Source organism: Ovis canadensis, chromosome 3 (genome assembly GCF_042477335.2).
Source record: "Ovis canadensis isolate MfBH-ARS-UI-01 breed Bighorn chromosome 3, ARS-UI_OviCan_v2, whole genome shotgun sequence".
Lineage (NCBI taxonomy): Eukaryota > Metazoa > Chordata > Mammalia > Artiodactyla > Bovidae > Ovis > Ovis canadensis.
Window position 1 is genome coordinate 97,519,846 of NC_091247.1, and position 25,654 is coordinate 97,545,499.

The window sequence follows — 25,654 nt, forward strand, 5'->3', positions numbered from 1 at the left end:
TGATTCAGGAATGAGAGCTGGTCAGGATATGATCAGCTGGCATGTTGGAATAAAAACTCGGAACCCTGTCACCCAGCAATGAGGGAAGCCACCCCCTTGGTGCACCTTGGTGTCCCTGTCTGAGAAAGGGTGGGGGGCAGGTGTCAGAGGTTGCACCCCAGTGGGACCCCGAGTCTGGCCCCTGACCTCCTGGTGCCCGTGTAGGGAGCCTCTGTTTGGTGACCGCTGGACAGAACAAGCCCTAAGCTCCCGCCCACCTGACGATGCTCCTTCCTCCCCTCAGTGGTATTCTCCTACCTGACGTCTCTCCAGGGCGAGGGGCCTGTGCTTCCGTCTCATACCCCGGTTCCCACATGGATCCATGGTTCCCACATGGATTGGAAGTTTCACGGTTTGAATTTGCATTATCTTGAGAGAGAACCCCGGGTGCCAATGTGTGTGTGGGCCTCCAGCTTGCTCGGCATCTGTGTGCAGAGATGCCTCCAGGGAGAGTGCCCCCATGCCGTGTGTCAGGCCAAACTGATGCCCTTGTCACTGCCTGTGGGGAGCCAGGTCAGAGCGAAGGGAAGCCATATCCAGGAGGGCCTGGAAGAGGGACCTCACCAGGAATGCAGCCAGCCCGGAGAGGTCAGCCCACCTTGGGACACGGGAATGCCCAGGGCACAGCGCCAGGCAGCAACAGTGGGCACCGACTTCCTGTCACTTCTTTCCTCAGGCAGATGGGTGGTGTGCAGGGGGGCGACTGCCAGGAGCAGCTAGGGTGCAGCCTCTGGGCACTGCCCTGTGGGCAGGGCCCATCTCCTCTGGGCAGTTTTGTTTTGATGTTTCCGGTCAAATTGCTGGTCACAGTGATTCTCTAGGACTAGATGCCTCAGACCGCCCCGTGTCTCACTCCAGTTCTGAGGGGTCCAAGGAGCCCTGGAATTCTACCCCATTTTTCAGGCCGGAGGGCAGAGGCCGTGGGGACAGAGGGCAGTGGTCTCCTGAGCAGTTGTCACCCAGGCTTTGTAGAGGCTCCGAGCCGACCTGCCAGGTGAGGGCAACCCATCTTTGGCTCCGTGTCATTATCTCAGTCGACATTTCCCAGCAGGGCCTAATTGCCATCTAATTGTTTTCTCTGTTTGTTGTGTGTCTCTAATTAGAGACATAAACTTACGGCTTGGAGGACAGGAACTCCATCAAGGGTTTTCTGTAACCCTTGTCCTGCGGGACCCCAAGGAGTCCCCAGTGAAGACGCCGCGGCCAGATGGACGATCCGGGGCAGACAGGCAGACGGGCCCAGCTCCTGAGTTACCTGAGCCACCCAGCAACGGGTCGGCAGTGACGGCCCTCCCCAAGGCGGCCTGCTCACTCCCGAGCCCCCTGCTAGCCAGGTGCTGGCCAGGCAGCAGAGTCCACAGCCCGCGTCTGCTGGAGGAGACAGGCGCAGACCAGCACTGCATGCCACACCTGGGCTGAGGATGGGCGGATGCAAGGGCAGGAGGGGAACTGGGGCCAGTGGCCAGGCCACTCGTGGGCACCGGGCAGGGGAGGGCAGGGTGGCCGGGTGGAGGGTCAGAGTTGGACCTGGTGGCAGGGTCAGGGGTCGGCCACCCCGCTGGCGCTGGTTGGGGAGTTGCAGGCAGGGCTGAGCCTGGGGCTGGGGGTGAGGGGCCCCAGACCACTCTGCACACCCCTGAAGCGAGAGACCCAGGCCCGACCCTGGCACCCAGGTCCCACCTCCGGGCACAGGACTGCCTGCCAGGTCTGCCCCTGCCCCACCACGGCTTCCACGGGGGTGGCCCTCGGTCCCAAGTGACCCTAGATCCCTAGTCTGTGGGAAGAACCCCAAGGAACAAGCAAGCAAGACCCTGGATTGGGAGCTGAGCACCCCGGAGACGGGGGACACAGCCCCTTTCCTGCCCTGCAGGACGTCCACCCAGCCCCTCCCTCAGGGGTCACGTACCCCGAGAACCTCCCAAGAAGACCCTCCTTTTTAGTGTCGCGTCCAGGTTTGGGGCTAATGCAACCTGCAACTGAGGTCTCCATGTAACTGACCTGCAATATTCTGCTTCGTTAATCACCATGGTGAAAAATGCCCCTCCCACCACCGACCCCTCACTTCAAGGGAGTGTACTGAAATCACTACCTTGAAAAGGTAGAAAAATTCAAGTAACAGTAGGGAAGAAAAATTCAAGTGACAGTAGGGAAGCTGCGAGGGAACAGTGATAACGGCATCTCTGGCGGAGAGGTTGTTGATGGCAGGTGAGACTCAATCAGGAGAGCTTGTGTGAACCCCTCATTCTCCACATGGAGAGGAAGACCCCACACTACAAGGCCGGCTCCCCAGGCAGGTTTCAATCAGGTGTTGGGAAAATGAAAAAGGAATAAATTTGCATTTCTCACGAGAAGTTCTCATAGAGGATCCAAAAGCGGTCCTAACTTGTGTGGAAGCTTTAAGCAACCATAATTTCGTGGGAAATGGCAACCCACTCCAGTATCGTTGCCTGGAAAATCCCATGGTCAGAGGAACCTGGCAGGCTGTCATCCAAAGGATTGCAGTCGGACACGACTAAGCGACTAGGCACGCGTGCAACAGGAATTTACCATTTTCACGAAGGGGTCTCCTCCCATCCTTTAAAGAAAATTTCCTAGAAGGAACCTGTATTTATAATGTAGTAAGTAAATGTTTGATGAACAAAATGAGTATGAAAAGGCACTAACAGCAAGGCTAGACTGTGACCCTCCATGCTGCTACTGCAGGAACAGAGCCTGAAAGGCCGAGGCCCGGAGTAAAACCTAGGTTTTATCATGATCAGGTATGAGGAATCCAACAGACCAGGAGCGGCTGCTTGGAAGGCATGGAGCAGGCATGTGGTTACCGTCTCCAGGGTCTGGCAAGCCTGGGAGGGGCCCTCCCTGTAGACAGCAAGGCCCCCAGAGCTTAGAAACCCGAAGGAAAAGCAGGCCCTCGGTCCATTACATCACGACCCGAGTGTCTTCTGATTCTAATGAGATACCTCATTCTAACTATGGTTCCTTTTTAAAAACACATGAATTTTATCACTTTGTTTAAAAAACTAATGGCCTGAGTTGAAGGAATACAGTGATACGACTTTGAACTCCTTTTTCCCTACACTTCGCACCTCTGTAGTAATTTATATTTTCTAAGAAATGACGGAAGAAAATAGACAAGATCTTGCTCAGTGCTGAAGCTCAGGAGTTTTTACAGCTTAGCTCTCAAAGACGACTGCCGATTTTTAATTATGAGTTTATTGTGTCTTAACCAAGGGTTTACATATAGTAAGAAAAATTTCTATATCCCAAGGCTGGTCACCAAAGAAGGTGGCAGTATTTTTGTGAGATGTTGATTTTTATGGCTCCTTGATTACATTTTTAAACTTTTTATTTTTGGGGCTGTGCAGGGTCATTGCAGGGCCTGGCGTGCAGGCTTGGCAGGCTCCCAGGTGTGTGGTCTCAGTTCCCCTATCAGGGATTAGGCCCGCATCCCCTCCCTTCAGTGGAAGGAGGATTCTTTACCACTGGACCACAGGGAAGCCCCTCCTTGACGGTTAATTTGGTGGAAGGGGTCACAGCCTTCATGATAGAGGCGCCTTAAGTCAGCACTGTGCAAACACAACGGGCTTACCTTCCCTTATAGATACTGAGAGGTCCTCGTGGTTGGCCACCTCCCTTGTTTATGCGGGCTACACACTCGTGTCTGTGGGGCTGCCAAGTGGGGTATAGCCTGGACGTCATAACAGATGTGGAAGCCCTGCATCTGCAGCGTGCAGCTACTCCATCAGAGCATCGTGCTTCTGTTTGTTCTGAGGGGCCAAGGCAATGAAGCATCCTTCATTTTCAAGGACACTGCCTGTTCACAACATGACTCCCCCTGCCCATCCAGACTGAGACCCCTGCACACACGTGTGTAACTGAACGACAGAGGATATGGGGGTCGGGGGTGCGTGGGTTTCCTGATGAGAATCACAACCCATGATCACCGTGCACCTACTGGGGCCCTGCGGGCCTGTGGATTGTCCTGACCCCCCCCAATCTGGGCCAAGGCTGCTATGCCCACATCTCAAGGGTGGCCCACCCCCCACTCCCACCCAAGGCCACAGCTGAGCCCTACATCCTGCCTCAAGGTGGTCGGTCCTTTAGTCACTTTTATCATAAAACAGTTTGTAACAAAAGCTGCTTGTATCACATTTGGGAGGTAAAGTGGACACTCGTGTCCTCCCCTCCCAGACAGAGATCACGCCTAGGGCCCTCAACCCCTGCTCCCCCTGGGCCAGGCCCTCTCACCACACTGTCCGCTGTACTCAGGGCTGCACACGAAGACCAGACTTACTGTCCTTTACGAAACCCCAAAGCTGCCTCACGCCTGTGGTTCCCAGTGTCACAGGGAGGGACCCCCAGGGCATTGTGTGAGCCCAGAGCCTCAGAACTGATTCATCCTGTGACTGCAAGCCTGTGTCCGACCTGGAGAGCACCATGCTCCATGAAATAAGCCAGACAGAGAAAGACGAACACTGTACGGATCACTTATACACAGAATCTTAAAGAAAAAAACAAACAAAAGTCAAACTCATAGACACAAACAGAGGACTGGTGGCTGCCGGGGCCCGGGAGAGGCGGGCCTGTCGTCGTCATCAGCGACTCGGTGGGGCTCCTGACAAAGACACTCCGCTGGCTCCATTCTTTTTGACAGGCATCTCATCCCTTAATTGTGAAAAATGTGTAGCTGTCTGGAAAAGCGACAGCATGCGGAGGACGGAGCTCAAGTCTGTGCTGCTCTTAGGTCAGCGGTGTGGCTCCAGAGCTCAGACCTTCCCATCTGAGAAAGGTCTCCTGGCTGGGTTTTGCTGAATGTTCCTTTCAGATCGAATACGCCAGGAGTCTGAGTTAGGCTTTGAAAACTCTCTTCTGAAAAAGTTTTAAAAGTGAAGCAGCGGAACAAAGCTAAAACATTTTAAGTAATTATTTTCAGAAGGCGACCTTCACAGCATTGCATCTTAGAGTAAGTCATCTTACGAGGCAGCCGCCCAGCCGGCCCTGGTCTCCCGTGCGCCCCTCGCTTTCCCGTGAGGGACACTCAGCGCTTCTTCCAGGTGAACTTCCTGCGGGCGCCCTCCTGGCCTGGCTTCTTACGCTCTCGGACACGGGGATCCGTGGTGAGCAGTCCAGCTGTAGCATAAAAAGAGATGCCTTTAGGAACCATGGAAAACGCAGGGAGGCAGGTGAGTCGCATGAACCGACAGGTCCTGGGGTAAGAGGAAGCACCCAGGCCCACGGCCGACTCCCGCCTCACAAAACCTCCAGACAGCAGCGTGCTTTCCCTCTTAGGGGCTATCTTCCTGATTTCTGGGACAAATACCAGGCACGTTATTTGAGTCTGCTTGTCTTCTGCTCTGAGAGCTATGATCAATTCCTTTTTGGTTTTAAAACTTGTTCAACTAAGGACAAAGCTGCTCCTGTGGTGGCATCACTAGCCACTGCAAGGAAAGCTGCGTGGCGTGCTTACCGTTACAGAAGCGGAAGTTTTACAGACACTGTGACTCTAAGGTGTCTATACTTCCACACACTTCACCATCCAGGAGGTTTTTCTTTTCTACCTCTGGGCTCCATTATGTACGAGCAACATACGACTTCATGAACACATTTGAGAAAAGAAACTTCTACCTTTTAATCTGTGTGACAATAGTATTTCTTGGGACTTTGTTTCAAGATATAAAACAAAAGTTTTAGAGTTGTGTTCTCAGCACAAGACTTCCATTCTGGGAGAGTAAAGTCAGTTTTGCTGGTGGCTCCCACTCTCCCAGTCCTCAGGCATGATTACGAGTCACTCTCAGCCTCCATCCCTGATGTGTTTGTAAGTATTACACAGGCTGGAGTTTTTCACTGTTCTCTTCACTCTTCCAACACTAGCGCTTCTTTTCATTGTGCGCCAGGCTCACATATTTTGTTAAGAGTACTTTTAACGGCCGCACAGCAAAGGCAAAACTTCACTTACCATATACCCATGGCTTTTGCACGTGCTCGACTTAAAAGGAGTGGAAAAAAACAGCAAGCTTGCATGGAAGGCAAACCAGACCTGTCTAAATAAATTCTAGTTGAAAAGATAAGTGATGACGCCTTATTACTTTTCAGGGCTCACAGAAACTCAAACTAGCCGTACCTTGGCGCATCCATTCAACCTCGTCCTCGGTGATGAAGCTGCACAGGGCTCTGGCCACGGCCAGGCGGATGGCCCCCGCCTGCGACGACCGCCCGCCCCCCGACACTGTGCAGGTCACGTCGTGCTTCCCAAGCCGGTCAAGGAAGTGAAAGGGGAACATGAGCTGCTCTCTGAGGACATCACAAGAGGCGGAGTTAGATTTGCAGCATCTACCACGACTTCACAGAACGCTCACACTCCAGGCGTTTATAGAAACCACAACGCACGCAGAGACACTGCTGTTTCGGATACTCAGACCCCGTGAGAGTGGGGCCGGTCTCTTTTTTTCGGGTGCAGTGGCACACCCTGCCTCACTGAGGGGGAGTGACGGGAGTGACGATGCTGCTAAGGGAAACTCTGCTCACCTACTCGTTTGGGTATCTGTATCTGCTTTAAACATGTATCTGCTTTAATTCCTGAAACTTTTAAGATTCCCAAGCAAATGCTTATAAACATAAAGAAACTGAGAATAAAATTGAGAAAAAAAATCAGGAGATATGAGAGCACTTGCATCAGGGTGGTCAAGGTGAGAAAGAAGCCCCAGGAGGCGGGGTCTGCACAGTCAGGAGGCAGGTACCCAGAATACAGCAAACGTCTATGAAGACCGGGAACCACACCCCAAGGGGAGCAGCTAGAAACGGTCACTCCAGTAGTAATCTGCATTAACCCGGACTGGAGCTTCTCTGGTGGCTCAGTGGCAAAGAACAAGCCTGCTGATGCAGGAGGCGCAGGTTTGAGCCCTGGGTGGGGAAGATCCCTCGGAGAAGGGAATGGCAACCCACTTTAGCATCCTTGTCCGAGAAATCCCACGGACAGAGGAGCCTGGTGGGCTACGGTCCAGGGGGTCGCAAAGGAGTTAGACATGACTTAGCAACTAAACAACAAAGAGAAGTAATCGGGCAAACATCAGGAAATCATAAGCCTTGTTGATCGGGATGTATCACGAAGTGTATTTCCTTTAAAATCAAAAAGCCAAACCCAAACGCAGATCTCACCTGTCTTGGGTCACTGGGAAGTAGAGCAGGTAGTCGACCCCATTTATTTCTATCTTCCCATTTCCATGGCCATGAACAACCGCCTCCGCATTTGCAGTCTTTCTCTTACCTTGAAAAACACAAGACATCTATGCGGTGAACATCTTGGAAGACCAGTGCTCTGAGGGAGGCAAAACAACATGAATTTCCTCCCCTCACAATAACAATACCTAACACTCTATATAGGAAAGTTCTATAATTATTACACATCCAACAAAAATAAAACAGGCAAACTACACCATAATCGACGTGATGAACTTATTATGGGGGTGTTTTGTTCTTTGATCCCATTTCAGAAATATTACAATGATTCCAGTTTCAACCAAGTAATTCACATTTGTTTACATGATTTTTTAAAAATGAATTTACCTAGTATTCTTTTTTAAATGAGTAAGAATATACCTGAATCTCAACTGCAAATTTTTATAATATGTGAACAGTATAATAAAGTATAACTAAAAGGAAAGGAATGGAAGGTTGAAATGAAAGGAATCCTCAGGGAAGGTCACACTTCTTTGAAAATATTAACTGAAAATGACAAAGGAAATGATGTTAAACTTTTGCAGACGGATCATTTAATAGCTCAATTCTTTAAAGTGACACCGCGTCAAATGGCTCTGGGCATCTATGAGGAAGATGTCAGCTGAGGACCTAAAGTTTTCGGGTTTCGTAGTTTTGGCATCTGACAGGCAGATTCGCTGAACATTTTCAGTGTATGTAAGAAAGCTCTGTGATAAATATGTTGTTGTTTCCACCAGTTGAAAATGGGAAAATACCAAGTGCTAATGTGATTGTGTAGGCTTATGTGTCCACATCTTTTCTTGGGACATTAAAAAGGTTTGGGTTTTCAAAATGTCAACAAGAATCTTAAAACCTCGGAAATCCAGTGTAACAACAGCAAAAACAGACAAAAGGACAAAATGAACAGCAAAGGGCGAGAGCGCACACCCCCCACCGTCATCCCACCGTCTCCCCACGCCCGGGGGCGCGCCTCGTCTCCAGGGCGCGTTACCTCGGCCTGTGCTGAAGGCCATGCCCTGCTCGTCATACTGCAAAGGCTCGATCAGATGCTTCTTCGACTGAACGGTCACTGTCCTGCGGAACCTGCCCACAAATTCCTCTTCAGCTGCATCGCACGGCAAGGCTGATAACCTTTCCAGCAGCCGGATGAACTGTGCGTACTGCAGACAATAAAAATTCATTAGGAGATGGGGGTGTAATTGCATTTGCTGAGTTTTTTCTATTTTTATATACTTGATCTTTCCAGGGCTGCTTTTCTTGATGAATTCTGACAGGATGACACTTGCGCTGCTTCTGAAACAGTGTGCAGGCGTGGCATTCTCCCTGGGCACCTCTGGTGCTCAATCTTTTCTTTCGAGAAACAAAGAGATAAACCTTTCAAAGAAAAATCCATTTCTCTGAACTGGGATATTACAAGAAAGTGAAATTTAAATTCCGTTTCAAAAAAATATTTAGATGATCTTTGAGTGTGACTTCTACTCTTTTACTAGAATTGCTATCAAGAGGAGCTTCATAAATAATTTCCAGTGAGTTTCGCACAGTAAAATGGGGAGAGTCTGATTTTGAGAAAATGTACCTCTTAAATTATATTTCATAATACACTTGGCAAATATATCTTTAGCTGTTCAAGCTGTGTTACTTTAATGTTTATGATTTCCTTTAAAACTGAACAATCAAGCTATTTAAAAATTCAAGAGATACTTGACTTAAAGGGCAACCTCTTGAAATAAATTATCCTTGCTACTCTGTGCATTTTTTTAATAGTTCTTGAACATGTGATTAGAAAGTAAACAACTTGGTATTAACCCCTTAAAATTGGAAGCCAGAGTAATCACTCTAAAGTGTTTATGCAGAAGGAAGCAACTGGCACTTGACATCCTTGGTGAGCACAGAGTACGGAGCCCAGTTTTCTGATAACCTGATTTATGCTTTTGCCAACCCTAAAAATCAGGCTCGCCTTTATGACCTCTGCCTTTATAGTGAAAATCTGCCACTAATGACTTGAAATATATAAAAGTCACACCATGTAAGATTCAAAGGGCTGCTTCAGTGATTGCCTCCAAGGATGTTATGAGAGAAGCAGTCTAAGGAAGGGTGAGATACTTAGGCACCCAACCTGGTGGAGCTCCATCGCCTCCATTCACAGCTGTCCTTCCCCAGCTGCTCTCAGTTCCCCTAAATGTGCCGTGACACCCTCAAACCCACAAGTAGGTAACTAGAGCTGTGACAAAGCCATGCTCAGGAATTGAGATCATGAGTCGAGCTATCACTGACCACTCCTGCCTCCTTCATCTCAACACCAGTTGTCAGCTTCAGGATTTCTTCCATTATCCAACTGTCCAAAGTACAAAGACCCCACATATTTACAGATAGATAGATGAATAGATGAGCTTATATATTTGGTTGTTTTGTTTTCATGGCTGCGCACCTTTAACAAAGTCTTTGGGATATTTCCAAAATGAAAACAAACTTGTTATTTTATAAAAAAATGAAAGCAGCCAGGAAATGGGAAACACAGAAATGATGCAGTCAGTTAAGATGCAAAAGAGATCTGTTTTTTCAGCTGCATCCAATGCAGTAATACCGACCTGGCAGTCAGGCTATTAGAAATTAATTCCAGCTCTACCACTCACCAAATGTCCAACACCTCAGTTTAGCAAATTGCAACTTTTCCAACACATTAATTTCTATAATAACTTAAATGAAGAACAGAGAAATTTAAGTATCTGACTTAAAATCTACACGGTGGCAAGGTACTAACAATGTCAGTCACTGCCGTGGGAAGGAAAAAACCTTTCTTGAAACAATTTGTGAAATTTATCTACACTCTCATCTTCTAGAAATAATCTAAATCCAGAACATCAACATATTTAAAACATCAGATTTCCTCTGATAATTTTGGCATATGCTGGAATACTGAGCAAAATAAGAATCTGGCTGAGACCTAACCAAGGATCACCATCTTTATACGCTTTTGGGAGCCTGCTAAAAATGTATATTCCTGGGTGAGGCCGGTGGAAATTCTGGGCAAGGCCTGGACCGTAGGAAACCACATTTTGTTCCCAGCATTCCAGGTGATCCTGACACTGGTGGTTTTGCCGAATCTAAGAAGTGGCCATACAGATACTGCATATACTAAGCAGGAAGGGAACCCTGTGCTTCGTTTCTTTCCTATTTCATCTGTAATGGCTCCTTATACTTATCATTAGCCTGTAAAATTAACACCTGCTCTATTGAAGGATGTAAAAAATGACACCCACCACACTCCCCCCAAGACAACGGGCAGAGAGATGGCCAGCACACTTGCAGGGGAGGGTCTGGGTCTTCTAGGCTGCCACCTTCCTGGCCTATGGGCAGAATCAGCTCCAAATGTTTTTTTTTTTTTTTTTTAAAGGAAAACTGTCTTAGGAACACATGCCTCTTGAGGAACGTTACTATTAGGATCCTAAATATTAATATAGCAATTGTCTACAATCTTACGGCACAGGTCCCCTTAAATTAAAAAGATTAATTACTCACGTCTTGATCTGACAGTTTTTCTACTAACATTTCTTCCAGTTCCTCCTTAATCAGCCATCTGCTACCAATTGGGTCTCTGTTAAAATATCACATATATTCTCTTTTAAATTAACCATGCAATGAGAGTTATATCATGAAAGATCCCACAAGTGGTAGTGATTCTTGACGGGGAAACACACTTTTGTATTAATATTACACAGTTGTAAAACTCCATCCAAGTGAATAGTTTTTTGAGATAGGTTATTACATTTCCTCAGTCTACTTTAAAAGAAGAGACACCCAGGCTAGCAATGTCCCATTGGCAGAGTTAGGGACTTGGCAGTGTGAAACTTGCTGGATATTCAAGTCACCAGGTTTCTCAAAAATTCAAATTGTGCTTGCTTTTCATAATTTGTTTGAAAGGAGAGGTTATGGAAGCACAGTAATCTGTCAGTGGACTAAAGCAGTAATGAACACAAAGAAAAGGCTAGGGATAGTACTTAACAGATTAAACTAGCTATGTTCCAAAACCTGGGCCTTTTGAAGAAGAGAAAACACAAGAATGTGCTGTGCTGTGTGCCCAGTCAGGTCTCCGTGGCGCCGTGGCCTGCAGCCCGCCAGGCTCCTGTCCATGGGATTCTCCAGGCGAGAATGCTGGAGTGGACTGCTACTCCTTCTCCAGGAGAGCTTCCCAACCCAGGGACTGAACCCACACTTCTTGTGTCTCCCCTGCGTTGGCAGCCAGGTTCTTTACCACTGTGTCATCTGGGTCAAAAATTTGTGTCTTTTGAATAAGAGGAAATATACGACTAACCAGTCCAAAATTTAAAACCAGTTGGTCAAGTTGATGGATCTAGTCTATCACTGTTTGCTAAATGGATGCACAAATCTTTAAACACAAAATACATAAAATATATACACACACACACACACACATACATAAGCACAAAAATTCTGAAGAAATAATATTCAAATATAGTAATTAAGTGCCATTTAATATATAAATCTGGAATGAAGTAATATAAAAACAATAACCTTAATATTTACATCCTCCCAAACAAAAAAACAAATGATAAAGATTAATGTTGAAATAATGAACACATTTTTAAGCTTTATGTAATGCCTAAGAAACACCAGTGATAAGCGGTATGTTTTTAGTTAGTAGTTTAACGCAAAGAAGAACTTACTTGGTTTTAGGTTTTTCTGAAAACAGACCTTTGGTTCGCAGCTGGTCTTGGCGTTCTTCTACATGGAGCACCTTTCCATACGCTTCCTGTGGCAAGTAAGACACACGCTAAACCGAGAGACTGCACATTCTTACCACTACTTCCTCCTCCCTTTGAGTCTCCCTCATCTCAAAAGTACCCCTCCTCAATTCTCAAGTCACAGCTGCACAGCAAGTACTGCTGAAAATGCTTTTCCACAATGACCATCTCTCACTCAAGCTGAAGAATGGGAGAGTAATTTCAATGAGAATTCGTATTCTGCATAGCAACACACTTCAGCTGAATTTAGATAACTCCATAAAAGGGTAACAACTAGCTCAGTGAGGACATTAAACACAAAGTTACAAACGATTTATTTTCCTTAAGAGTTCCTCAAACAAAACCAAAAACGTTCCTTAAAAAATTCCTAATTTATACAGCCATATGCCTTTAAACTTGGGAGAAATGCCAGTAAAAATTATACTTGCCACTGAACAACTTTTCTAATATTTAACACTATGTAATAGTTAAGTCTTCACCATGTAGTCTGTGTCTTTAAAAGTCCTCTATTAATATTTACTTCTCATTATTTGATTTCTATTAATTTACTTTCTAGCAAAGACTTCAAATGTATGTCACCTGTTAAACTGTAATGCAAGTAAGGGAAATTTACCATTTTGTTAGAATTGTAAAAAAGCAATAATCTGGCAACAAAAGTGATTAATAAAATACATTTTTCCAGGAAATGAGTTTACAACAAGCAGAATAATGCAACTGTCTCCCAGTTTTTTTTTGACTGAGCCTATCTGAAGACTCATGTTGAATCGGTGTGCATTCATTTATCATTTCATACTAATTTCAAGTGCATATTTGTTTATAATATATTAATCGAAGAAACAGACACGCTCAAAGGATGAACTAGAGATCTCAGAAGACACAACTGGTTACCCCGAGATGCCTGTCCATATTTCAAACAGTCTTAATGATCTCCAGCTTGGGGTCAACCTTGTGAAGATGCTGATCAGAGCACTATTTTATATTCAAAGCTGCCGATAGTCTGCTCTAAGAACGGGAGTGTCCCTGGCTGCTGCCTCTGTACTGACCAGCACTTCCATTTTATTATCTTCATTCTGCAGCCTCTTCTCAGGAATCCATTTCTTTCAAGTGGAAAAGGGAGAAAGGGCAGACGAAGGAAGAAAGGATGTAAGGACTGCACCTTTGATTTGCATAAATATAGGTGAGAAAAGCCCAGATCATACTCCACAGGCTAGGAAGGGTGAGACGAGGACAAAGCTCATTTTCTATGGCTGGGAGACTCCTGAGAGTGTGTTTTGTGTTGTCTGTTCTTGGAAGGAGAGAATTGATAACTTAGACGAGAAGAAGAAAAGCAGCCACATGTAGAAGCCGGGCTGAGCATCTCCGACACGGTGAAGTATCACTAACCGGTCAGAGGTTCTACAGCTAAGGCCCCGTCAGCAGCAGCAGCTAAGCCAAACACCAGGTCAGAAACGCACCGTCTCAGGCTCCACCCCAGCCTTCCGGAAGAGGAACCTCTGACATGGGCTCACAGATCTGTTAGAACCATGCCCTGGAGTAATGTACACTGAGGTCTAGGTTTACACACCGGAACTATGGAAAGAAATTAGGTTAATTCAATTCAGTTGTCCAGATTAAAAATAACTACCTCTACAACTTGGACAGCAAGATCAAACCCGTCAATCCTAAAGGAAATAAACCCTGAATATTCATTGCAAAGACTGATGCTGAAGCTCCAATACTTTGGCCGCCTGATGCGAAGAGCCAACTCACTGGAAAAGACCCTGATGCTGGGAAAGACTGAAGGCAGGAAAAGAAGGGGACAACAGAGGATGAGATGTTCAGATGGCATCCCTGACTCAACGGACCTGAGTCTGAGCAAGCTCTGTGAGACAGTGAGACACAGGGAAGCCTGGCGTGCTGCGGTCCATGCAGTCACAAAGAGCTGAACACGACTGAGCGACTAACACACCCAGCTTGTTAAAGATCTATTTAATTTTCTGGAATAACCAAGGCAACAAAAACAAAAATAGTTGACCTGCTTCATAGGTAAGTTTCAAGTCAAAGTTTGGGCTGCTAAAGCTGTTATCGTTTGCCGGTGACTTCTGAGCAATTTTTACATTAAGGCCACATTTTTCTTAAGCTTTTCACTCTGCTATTATCTTCTGCAGTTCATATTTAGTTTCACAAAAATGCATAGTGTATGTAAAATCACCAGAAAAAACATCGAAAATGAGAAAAACCACCCATGAAGGTACACGTCAAATTTCGAATATGCTAAGTTCTAATCATTTATGGAGTTTCCCTGGTGGCTCAGATGTGCTTTGACAGTTGTGATCCATCAAGTTATATAATGCTCACATTAAAGCCCTTCATTCAGTTCTCTAAATATTTAGGAAAATATATGTAAAGTACTTGGCACAGTGCCTGGCCTATAGCAATGGCCAAAAAAGGACACAGGGGTGAGGTATGGTGTTTGGGTGTCAAATACGCGAAACCATTTTATGTGCACGCAGTTTCTACCTTTCTTTCTCTTCTAAATAATAAACCCGCTCTTCAGAGTCTGTCCTGGCTACTCTGAGACAAGAGTCGTCTGGAAAGTACACCCTACAGCTTCAGCTCCCTGAAGAGGTGTGTGTACTAATTTACATCAGAAAATCCTCGAGAGTATAAAATACGCCAGGCACTGTCAACATCACAGATTATCAGGACTGGCTTCTGGTCTATTGTTCAATTTCCACTTAATTTTTAAGGGGCGCTGGAGGATTAGCCGTGACCCCAGCTACGCTAAGTTTATATACTGTATTTAATAGTATAATTTTCAAATATGACAGGAATAACCCAGATGTGAAATGCTGAATCATTAATCACAGCTATGATTAATATTTCATAAAATCAAAGCCAGTCTATCCACCCCTCATGTCATCAGATTTCCATAATGTATGAGTCGCATTTAGAAGGTGCCTAATTTGAAAATACCAGATGCTCAGGGTGCAAAAAAGAAATGCTTAAACTAAACTCTTCCAACAGCATGAGCAATACGATTTTTAGGCTAAAGAAACCTGATTTTAGTCTTCCCAAATCTGTTTTGGTTTATTAGTCATGTAGAAGTTCCAATTTTAGGAAGGGCAAACAAATAACGTTTCTTAGGAGGGTAGTACAGAAAAAGTCTGTATATATATATTTTTTGATATACAAAATATATACAACTAACAGTAATTATCATCTTAGATACTAGTTCAATACAGTTGAGATTTTAAAATGTTTGTTGGGAAAAAGAAAATCACAGAAAATAAATTTCCTAAATAACAATCTTCTCAAAATTTTTTGGCTACTGGCATATACAAAACCAACTGAAATAAATGTAATATAATTCATTTCTCATGGATTTCATCATGCTATTTATCTAGAGTTCCAAGAGACATATTTCCACAGGAGACTATGACTATGACTTCATGAACACAGTATGCTATACAGGTACACTTCATGTAATGCTATTCAGCACAAACAAAACAGTCTCACATATAGGTCATGGAGACAAGTCCTCTGGGAAAGTACACACCAGGAGTAATTACACAGGAGTACTTGTGACTCGATCCCATACATTTTCACTACCTAAAGCTCCATCATATACTTAGAAAAATAATCTTATTATAAAAGAAGTGATCTGATTGAAATCAACAGAGGCAGTAAGTTGAATCGGTTTTTAAAAATTGATTTTCCTAATTGTTACACTTAGAACATACAAGCTCCACAACAGTAATTATTCACATGTGAGGAAAATGTATATTAAGGATACTTCCAGAACAGCAGATTCTGTTACTGAATTAGTTACCAAAGGAACTCTCCACTATTCTTGCCTGGAGAATCCCATGGACAGCGGAGCCTGGTGGGCTACATGCAGTCCGAAAGGTCGCACGGAGCTGGCCACAGCTGAAGCGACGCAGCACGCACAGATGCAGGCCAAGAAGGACTGAGGACAGCACGCAGATGCATGCCAGCCTGGTCTGCAGCTTTCTAAAAGGAAGCCCTGAGTGTAGTTGCAAAGCAGAATTCTCCAATACCTCACTGTGGGAAGGGTCGCTGCTTTAAGTCCATTTCTAAGAAGTGCTGCTTTTGAACATGCACTACCAGGTGACAGGGAGGATGGAAACCAAGGAAGAATTCTGGGGTGCCAGGTCCCTAGAACTTCCATTAGTTGGGTCTGCAGCACCATAAGTGGGCATACACAGCCCTCTGGGGCTGCTGTGTGAACCCAGAAGTTATTTAAGTCACTTAAAATAAACTGGAGAATTTCTACATGAGCTAGGCAAATGAATCCTGTTTATACCTACACGATCAGGATTAGAATCACTTTCTCTTTTTTTTCCACATTTTAAACTTTCTCCCCAATTGGGTAGAATAGTTTAAGTATATAATAATCTACTTATTCCTTAATTTGACCCTTCTTTGGGTAAAAATTTCATCTGTGGCCATATACTTGCTTTGAATTATAGAAATATTCTGGCAATACTCCAATGTTTACTGTAAGACAAGTCATGAAATATAAATGAGGTTTCTAAATTCCCAGTGTAGCCTTTAGAGATGAAGAACCTTATCTTAAAGGTTGTGGTAGGGCGAGCTGATGGATAATTTCAATAAATGCTGGATGTTTCTGACAGCTTACAGTGTTTTCGAAGTGTTTCACACCCTTTCCTGAGCTCTGGTTTCATGGGATGTGAAAAGGTGTTCTGGGTGGAGAGGTTTCAGGTCACTTCCTTTACTATCTTTTTTCATTCTGCTCCTGAAAGCTTAAACCATGTCTGAGAAGTACACAAATTCTACTAGTAAGTGGCTATTAAGGAGATGGAAAGTCATCTACTTTGGGTAAAAAAGACAGATGAGCAGGACTGTCCAGCATGGAGCCCCTTAATCCTCCGCAGTGATCCTTTGAGAAACCATAAGGCTCCCATTTCCTCTTACTTAAAACGACCTTTACTGTTTAAGAATGTACTTGTTAGTCGTGTTTCACACTTCATTCACTACATATGTACATCTTACTCACTCTTTTGTAAAATAGATGGTTTTTATCGACTTTCCCAGGAACCTGGAGACAGGTGTGCGGCTGTGCCCACAGGAGGGAGTTCCAGCCAACGTGCCTGTGAACTCTGAGGGTGTAACACACTCAGAGATAACACGCTCACTCAGGGTCTAACACACTCAGGGTGCAACCCCCAAGGACCAGGACGTGCTCCCACACCTTACATTCTCCCAGCAGTTTCACTTCCGGGCAAAACGACGAGCTGCTTCTTTCTGAGAATCCTCTGCTTCCCTCAAAACTCCCCCCACTTCTCCACAAAAGAACTGGATGGACTAACTTCAGGCCAGTGGGAAACAGTGCTCACTAAAGCTTTACGTCTCATCCTCAACTGAAAGCTGCAGCAGGCCCGTGTTGTATAACTTTAACAGGCAGGCAGTGATCAGACACGGGAAAGCGGCTCCGACATCATTACAGGTGAACAGATGCCACAGAGGGCCCCCGGCAGAGCTGCACACAGGCTTGGGATTGGTGCTCTTCTGCCAAAAAGCCTGGCCGAGGATGCCCACGGCTCACACCATCACAGACGGCCCAGGACATGGGAGAATCAGAGTCTGGCTCAGAGTCTTTCACCCTGCCACACGGAAAGAAATGACATCGACAGAAAGAGACGGTGACAACAGTGACTCACTTCCCACCCACCTGTCAGTCTTTGGGGGTTCGATGCCCTGGGCTGTGGTGGATGGTAGTGGGGGGACTCCCTTCCCCCACCAAGAGAGGGCAGAGCAACACAGGGAGCAGCTTCGAGGTATACTGTCTTATATCACATGTGATGCCTGATTCACCACAAACAGGGAGGGTTTAGTCACATAACACGGTTCAGGGTTACAAGCAGCTTCTCGCATAACGCAGACCCACACCGACCCGGCAAGGACCACAACTGTGATTAACAACATCTGCCCTGCATGAGGTGCCAGCGCTTGGTATGCACTTAGGGAAACTCCTATCCTTTTTTCTATACATACAATTAGTTTAAAATTTCATAAGGTGCATTTTTTTGAAAATACAAAGTTTTATTAATTATCTGAATTAAGATGCTCAAATTTAACCAAAACATCTGTAATTCACAGGTGTAAACTGTTCTGATGGACAACAAAAACAAATACCAAACCCGTAGTGTTTGGGGGTCAAAACACGCAACAGACTTTTAAGACAGACCAAAATTACTAGATTCATCTAAAATGTAGAAGCCCGAAGAACCCTCCTGTATGTAACGAAACTATGATGCATAAAGGAAGACCGCTGATAAACTGAGTGTAATCTGACATTTGAGTTTAGACTGGGGTAGTATCTGATCGGCTGAGAAACCGACCAGATTCTTGAGCGATCCCTATTAAAAACATATAAAGTTAGGCCTCTTCTCCGATGTGTAATTTCTTCATTATGATGGAATGCAACCGAATACCGTGCCCTGAGGTTGCTCGGTTTCAGCCCAGACAAATGCAAATGGCCTGTCGGGTGACAGCTGTTTGATAAGGCTCCTCTCCACGACCCGCGCGCTTTACTTTTTCCCGTGAAACTTGGGATGAAAGGCAGAAGGCAGGAAGAGAATTAATGTAGCATACAGTCTAAAGGCAATGCTACAACCGTGATTAAGTAGAAAAGTTAAAAGGCACAGATTTTCCACAGCTTCGCTGCGTGCAAGCCATCCGTGTAACAAGCTGACAGCCGAGCGCGCCAGCTCCATCACCTCTCCGACAGCTACTGCGCGCACTGCGCCCCTTTTCAGGGGGAATTTGCGTCTGTACCATGAAGCGTTGTACATTATTTCTGAGCTCTGCAGGGGGCTCGAGTCCATATGGAACCTTCACAAATATTACCACAGATCAAACCAGCGGCGTCGGGAGGCAGATTTGACATACCTATTTAAATGAGCGGCAGGGGTCCCTGGGCGGCCGCAGGCGGTGCGGAGAGCCTGGGCGGAGAGCGCGGCCGGCTCCATTACTCAGCAAAGATGCCCTCCGCATCCATCATTCATTTCGTTTCTGCTGGGCAAGAAGCTCATTTGCCCAAGGTCAACAGAAAGTGAAAGGAAGGTTTTCTTTTTTTCCACGCCCCTCCCCAAGAAATAAATGCTCTTGACAACTGGGGATTCTATCCTCTGGCTTTGCAGAGCGCAAACACCAGCCAGCTTGACAAAGCAGAGTACCCATGTGCATGCGGGCCAAGCTGCCTCAGAGTGCACTAGGGCCACGGAGGCCTGGAGACTGTTTCTGTTAACTGGGAGAAATCATACATACTATGAATAAAATAAAACTTGACACCGTGTTCTAAAGATGAAGCGGGTTCTGTTGTTTAAAACTGGGTATTAGCATCCAGCCTTTTGTCACAGTAACTGTAGGAGATGCCCCAGTGTGTACACCATCAAACACCTGGGCTCTGAAAGAAAAATACAACCTGTTCCCAGGACAGGCAAATGCAGTGGGGGGTCAAAATGTAGTGAAATCACTTCTTTGTGGGTCCTCTAGACCCTGATTCTAACCTCATACACTGTGGTGGCCTATGAAAAGCAAGTTGTATTTGAATAAGTAATCATTTCATGGCAAGTAGATGGGGAAACAGCGGAAGCAGTGACATATTTTCTTTTCCAGAATCACTGCAGACATCAACGACAGCCATGAAATTAAAAGACGCTTGCTCCTCAAAAGGAAAGCTATGACAAACCTAGGCAGCGTATGAAAAGCAGAGACATCCCTTTGCCAACAAAGGTCTGTACAGTCAAAGCTACGGTTTTTCCAGTAGTCAGGTATGAGAGCTGGACCATAAAGAAGGCTGAGCACTGAAGAACTGATGCTTTCGAACTGTGGTGCTGGAGAAGACTCTTGAGAGTCCCTTGGACTGCAAGGAGATCCAACCAGTCCATTCTAAAGGAAATGGGTCCTGGGTGTTCACTGGAAGGACCGACGTGGAAGTTCCAAAACTCCAGCCACTTGATGCAAAGAGCTGACTCATTGGAAAAGATCCTGATACTGGGAAAGATGGAGGGTAGAAGGAGAAGAGGGGCACAGAGGATGAGATGACTCAGCGACTGAACAACAACGAGAGGGAAGGACTTTGCCTCTTTCCAGGTGAGTGAGCGCCCCATCACCCTGATGGTGTCTTTCCTGATTCTGGCCCTGTGATGCACACCCACACCTGGATACTGACCTGAGCATCTCTCTCTCAACACGACCTTTAGAAGTAAAAGTGTTTTAAGGACAAGCCATTCTGACATAAACTCTCTCGTGTTTACCTTTAGCAAAAATAAATTAATAAGATATAAAGCCTTTTAACATACTGTCTTACCTCCAGAAGTCTTACTTTTTGTCCATTATGAAACGTACTAGGTAAATTCTGAAGCTGAGCAAAATCCCTGGTATCATTAGTTACGTAGTTAACAGCTCATATTATTTACCATAAATGTGATATACTTACATGCATTAATGAGTAGTATGACTGTTTGCCAGTATAAAAGAGAAAATGAAATGGGCGGCCATCTTCTCCCCACTGGATAGCTAATAAAAACCAAATGAAAACAAATAAGCAAAAATAAAAATACAGAGACCAAATAGCCTGCATTTAATTGCGGTTTTATAATTCTGCAATAAGACATGCTTTTAATTCTGATTAACTTTTAAAATAACAAAAAAAGCATTAATAATTAAAGTTGAGTTTGGCAGGTTTAACCTAAACTTAGGATATTTAATATTTCATACCTGTTGATACAAAACAATGTTTATATTCGATAAAACATTCCTAAACATTTCACCATAAGGGTTTCCATAATTTGTTTTAAATTAACACACAAAATACCAGTATTTTCTTGCTAGAACAAAACAATTTATGTTTGGTTATTAATATAATGCACTCCCATATTCTTGAAAAGGAACAGTGATACAGTCAAATGTAACACAATCAGGAAAATATAACACAGAAGAGAACAGAACAGATTTGTCTGCGCCACTGCTTGTTTCAACTCTGGTGACATACCTCCGAGAGTTTAAGAAGTCTAAAGTAGAAGGGGCCCCACAGATGTTATGTGTGCTTCCTTTTGAAATACAGATAATCGTTCACATCTGATAAACAGCAAACAAGCTGAGAAATGGCGTCGCAGCAGTAGAGGAAGCCAACACTAACTCCACGTGCTTGTATTTGCACGGCAACGTTACTCTGCTAACCACTGGCAAGAACTCCGAACACGGAGGTTACACTATTGCACGGGTTGTAACACTTTTCTCCCAATCTGCCTGCCTTCCGACCTTGTCTGGGGTGTCCTTCACAGTTAAGATATGTACAGCGTGGCAGGGGACTCTGCCCTGCTCCTTCATGGTGGTGCTTCTCAACTGCTTTTTCATTGTGACCCTTACTAAGGAGCCCTTACTAGACCCTTTCTCCCTCATCGCCTGTCTCCCCAGGAAAGCTGAACACTGTAGATACACTGAATATCTGCTGACATGCACTGTGGCCCTTTCCAGGGCCACAAACATAGTAATAGCTAAGATTTTTTTTGCCTCCTATGAACCAATTTACACTCTCTTGGGGGCAATACCATCCTCTTTGAGAAAACCTGCTCTAAGACTCTGGGCTGTCTAAAAACTATTTTCCTATATACTATCTTCTGGAATTTTTGTATGTTTTCCTGATCAGAAATTTAATCAACATGCAATTTATTAATACATCTGTGAGGCAGAAATCCAAGTACCCCCTATTCTGTCCAACAAAGAGGGTCATTACCCATCAGTTTTTTAAAAAATAATATGCTTTTTTGGTTTGAAATATCAGCTGTACAGCATGTAGGGTATCTTCCTCTTCTGGGATAACTGGATTATACACAGGCCAGTTTAAGTGAATACACTTAAAATGAAGGCCATTTTATAATAAATGGTGGAAAACAGGTATGTACTGGTATCTCACTGTTGCTTTAGTTTGTATCTTCCTGAAGCATCTTTTCATCCGCTTTTTTCCACCATCTGAGTATGTTCTCCGGTGATGTGTGCTACAGTCTCTGGCTCATTTTTAAATCAGGTGGTTGTTTTCTTATTGTTGAGTTTTACGAGTTCTCCATACATTTTAGGTAACAGTCCTTTATCAGATGCGTCTTTTCTAAATATTTTTCTACTGTCCTATGGCTTGTTTTTTTTCATTCTCCTGACCATGTTGCTCATAGAGCAGAAAATTTTAACTGTAATGATATCCAATTCATCAATTCTGTCATGAACCATGCCTTCAGCATTGTATCTAAAAAGCTAGGGGCAAACCCAAGTCTTCTAGGTTGCTCAGTACTGGTTCAGTTTCTCTAATAGATGCAGGCCTATTCACACTGTCTACTTCCTCATGCTCAAATCTCAGCAGATGGCCTTTCAGTGAACTGGCCCATTTCATCTGGGTTATCAAGCAGGTGGGCACAGAGCTGTTCACAGTATTCCTTGATTATACTTTTAATGTCCCAGCACCAGAATCGCTGCCCCCTTCCTTTGCTAATAACAGTATTGTGTCCTTTCTCCTTTTTTTCAGCTATACCTGGCTAGGAGATGATCAGTTTTACTTTTGGTTTTGTTCATTTTCTCCCGTAATTTCCTTTTTCTCAATTTCACTGACTTCTCTTCTACCTTTTAATGTCTCTTTTCTTCTGCTTACTCTGATTTAACTTGCTCTTCTTTTTCTACTTTCCTCAGATGGATGTTTAGATAACTGAATTTAGATTTTCCTTCTTTTCTAATACATGCATTCAGTGCTACAGATTTCCCTCTGAGCACGGATTTGGCCCACTCTTCTTTTCTTTATAATCTTTCAGATATTAGAATCCCCTCAACAGAAGCAAGCTTAGAGATTACTGCTCTCGATGCCTTCACTGCAGTTACATACGCCCACCTTCTAAGACAGAGATGCTTGTTGTATATGTTTATAAGTACAAGTGGCATCTCTTAACCTACGCAAATATTTGTCCCTCTATTAGAGAGTGTGTAATTGAAAGAACTTAGGCTGCAAAGTCACACTTCCTTGGTTTGTTACTTTCTTGGTTTGTTTTTTAGCTTCTTTACTTAATAGTTGTGACCTTAACTGGGTTATTAACTCTTTTGTGAGTCAGGCTGCTCATTTGTGGAAAAAAAAAAAAAAGAAAGAAAGAAAACCACAAAATAATCACGAGGATTATGAGAATAAATGAGCAATAGTTAAAACACATATAAAAAATACAAATGGCATCCAGCTGCATTCACATCACACACCTGCTGCAGACGGAATGTCTGTGCCCCGCCCCCACCTTGCAAGAGCTTTGAGCCCCATGGAGAAGCCACTGCAATGAGAAGCCTGCGTACCATAAGTAGAGAGTAGCCCCCACTTGCTGCAACTAGAGAAAGTCCACGCAGCAGCAAAGACCCAACACAGCCATAAATGAATAAAATAAATAATTTTTAAATTTAAAAAAATTTTTATTTTGAGGATAATCCAAATGCTCTGCTGATGAAAATTCATCTTCACCAAAACAAGGTAAACTGAAGGAAACTTCTGGTAAAACAAGGAAACTGAACCATAACCCTCCAAACTGAATTAAATATCGTCAAGCAAACATTTGGAGTTTTTGGAGAACACTTTGAATCAATAGCTCAAAACTGAAAACAGAATGGACAAAAAAACTCAAAGAAATGAGACAGCTTGATTAAATTCAGGGAAGAAATGTAGACTAGCTCATAAGCAACTTAAAAGAGAATAGACTAAAACATATTAAAAAAAAAAAAAAGGAAACAACCAAAGAAATGAAAATGAGATAAAGAAGTTAAGAGCCAGAGTTGGTGTGACTGATCTGGAAGGCAACCAAGGAAGGAATAACACTTATATACTTGCAGTCCAAAGGAAAAGAATTAAAAGCGGAATAGAACTAAAATTTGTAACTGTTTAGAGAACTATTTCTGGATGTAAGGACTCGAATCTACCTTTTGAAAGAACTATCACTACTGTAATCTAACCCTCAATAATAATCAGTGGATGCCATATTTTCATAAAGCTACTAAATAGACAAAAAACCCTTTAGGCCACCGGGGGAAGATGACTCGCACAAAACTTCTCAAAAACTACAGGCAAAGCAAGGCAACAAGGGAGCAGCATTTTCAAGTAACTCAAGAAAAGAAGTGTGAACCAGAGACTTTCTCCTTCAGCTAAGCTGTCCTTCAAGTATCAAAGCTATAAAGAAACAATTTTAAAAACGTAAGAATTTGTATCTGGGAGCCCTTTTGGAAAATCTACTAGAAAATGGACTGCATTCAACCAACAGATGACCAGGGAAACCTTAGCATAAGGAGCTGCGGACAGCATTTAATCTTCCACACTGGAAAACAAGAAAAACAACAGTTCTCTACTTACTAAAGCTGTTGTGAAAACTATGACTTATGCACGCAAAATACTGAGAACTGTACCTGGTCTGCTCTAAGTTTCAATACACACCAGTTCCTGTAATTCAGGACACTTCAAATCAACTAGAATCAAGTCACCCATGACAATTTTATACTTTTAAATACCCTCTGAATATCATGATGGACATTATGTTGTCCTCTTAGGTCTTCTTCTTTCATTCACCAGACTTGCTAGCACTTGATCAATTTCACTGGTTTTTCAAAGGGTTGAGTGAGTGAAGTCACCCAGTCGTGTCCAACTCTTTGCGACCCCATGGACTGTAGCCCACCAGGCTCCTCCCTCCATAGGATTCTTCAAGCAAGAGTACTGGAGTGGGTTGCCATTTCTTTCTCCAGGGGATCTTCCCAACCCAGGGACTGAACCCATGTCTCCTGCATTCCAGGCAGACGCTTTAACCTCTGAGCCACCAGGGAAGTTCAAAGGGTTAGTTGGTTCTATTTGTCCTACCCTTTCTTTTAAATGTCTTTAATTCAATCATCCTTTTCATGCTTTCTCTGCCTTCTTGAACTGACTACTGTTCATTTTATTTCTAGTCTTTCTCAATGCTTAATAAATACATTTGCCTCTGTGTTAAACACTGTCCATATCCCATAGGGTTTAATATGAACTGTCATATATTTTCGAACAGTCTGTAATCTCAATTTTGATTTCACTTTAATCCCAAAGTTTTACAGTTCTAATCCACATAATTTCTATTTCTATAATTTGTTGGGTTTTCTCTACAACCTACTGCATCATAATTCTATTAATATTCCACTGGCATCTGCATAGAAAATGTATTCTTTGTACTTCAATCTGTAGCTATAAAATCATGCTGTGTTACTCGAATTCTTTAGAGCCTTAGTTAACAGCTTTTTGCTTTAAATGTTTCCATGCTAAATGCCTGGTGCAAAAAGGTTCATGGTCGTCAAAGCCACTTAATGGATATTAGGTTTTATCAATATAAATTAACATTCCTGTCTCACTGAACCATTCCCTAAGCTCCCTGAGTTCCATTCTGTCTGGTATTAGGTGTTCCTCTTTGCTTTCTGTCATCAACCGGGTACATATCTTTGTTTTTCCCAATAATCTTTTAATCACTTGCTTTAAACAGCAGAGCAGGACTTTATGTTAACTCAATCTAGAAGCTTCCATCTTTCCATAAAGGGAGTGGGAGCATACTGAAAGTGCCATAATCTATTCAAATCTAAAATTC

At 44.0% G+C, this 25,654-nt stretch overlaps 1 protein-coding gene across 1 annotated transcript in view; it reads right to left on the reverse strand.

Moving 5' to 3' along the window:
- Nucleotides 1-4,510: 4,510 nt before the first annotated feature.
- Nucleotides 4,511-25,654, reverse strand: part of MRPS9 (mitochondrial ribosomal protein S9) — a 36,655-nt gene continuing 15,511 nt past the window's right edge. Inside the window, exons 5-11 of the mRNA XM_069580570.1 lie at nucleotides 20,485-20,564; nucleotides 11,940-12,025; nucleotides 10,774-10,849; nucleotides 8,246-8,414; nucleotides 7,195-7,303; nucleotides 6,161-6,330; nucleotides 4,511-5,169 (exon numbers count right to left, since the gene is read on the reverse strand). Of these exons, the coding sequence (XP_069436671.1) occupies nucleotides 5,078-5,169; nucleotides 6,161-6,330; nucleotides 7,195-7,303; nucleotides 8,246-8,414; nucleotides 10,774-10,849; nucleotides 11,940-12,025; nucleotides 20,485-20,564 (782 nt within the window). The 3' untranslated portion in view covers nucleotides 4,511-5,077. The remainder of the gene's footprint in view (nucleotides 5,170-6,160; nucleotides 6,331-7,194; nucleotides 7,304-8,245; nucleotides 8,415-10,773; nucleotides 10,850-11,939; nucleotides 12,026-20,484; nucleotides 20,565-25,654) is intronic.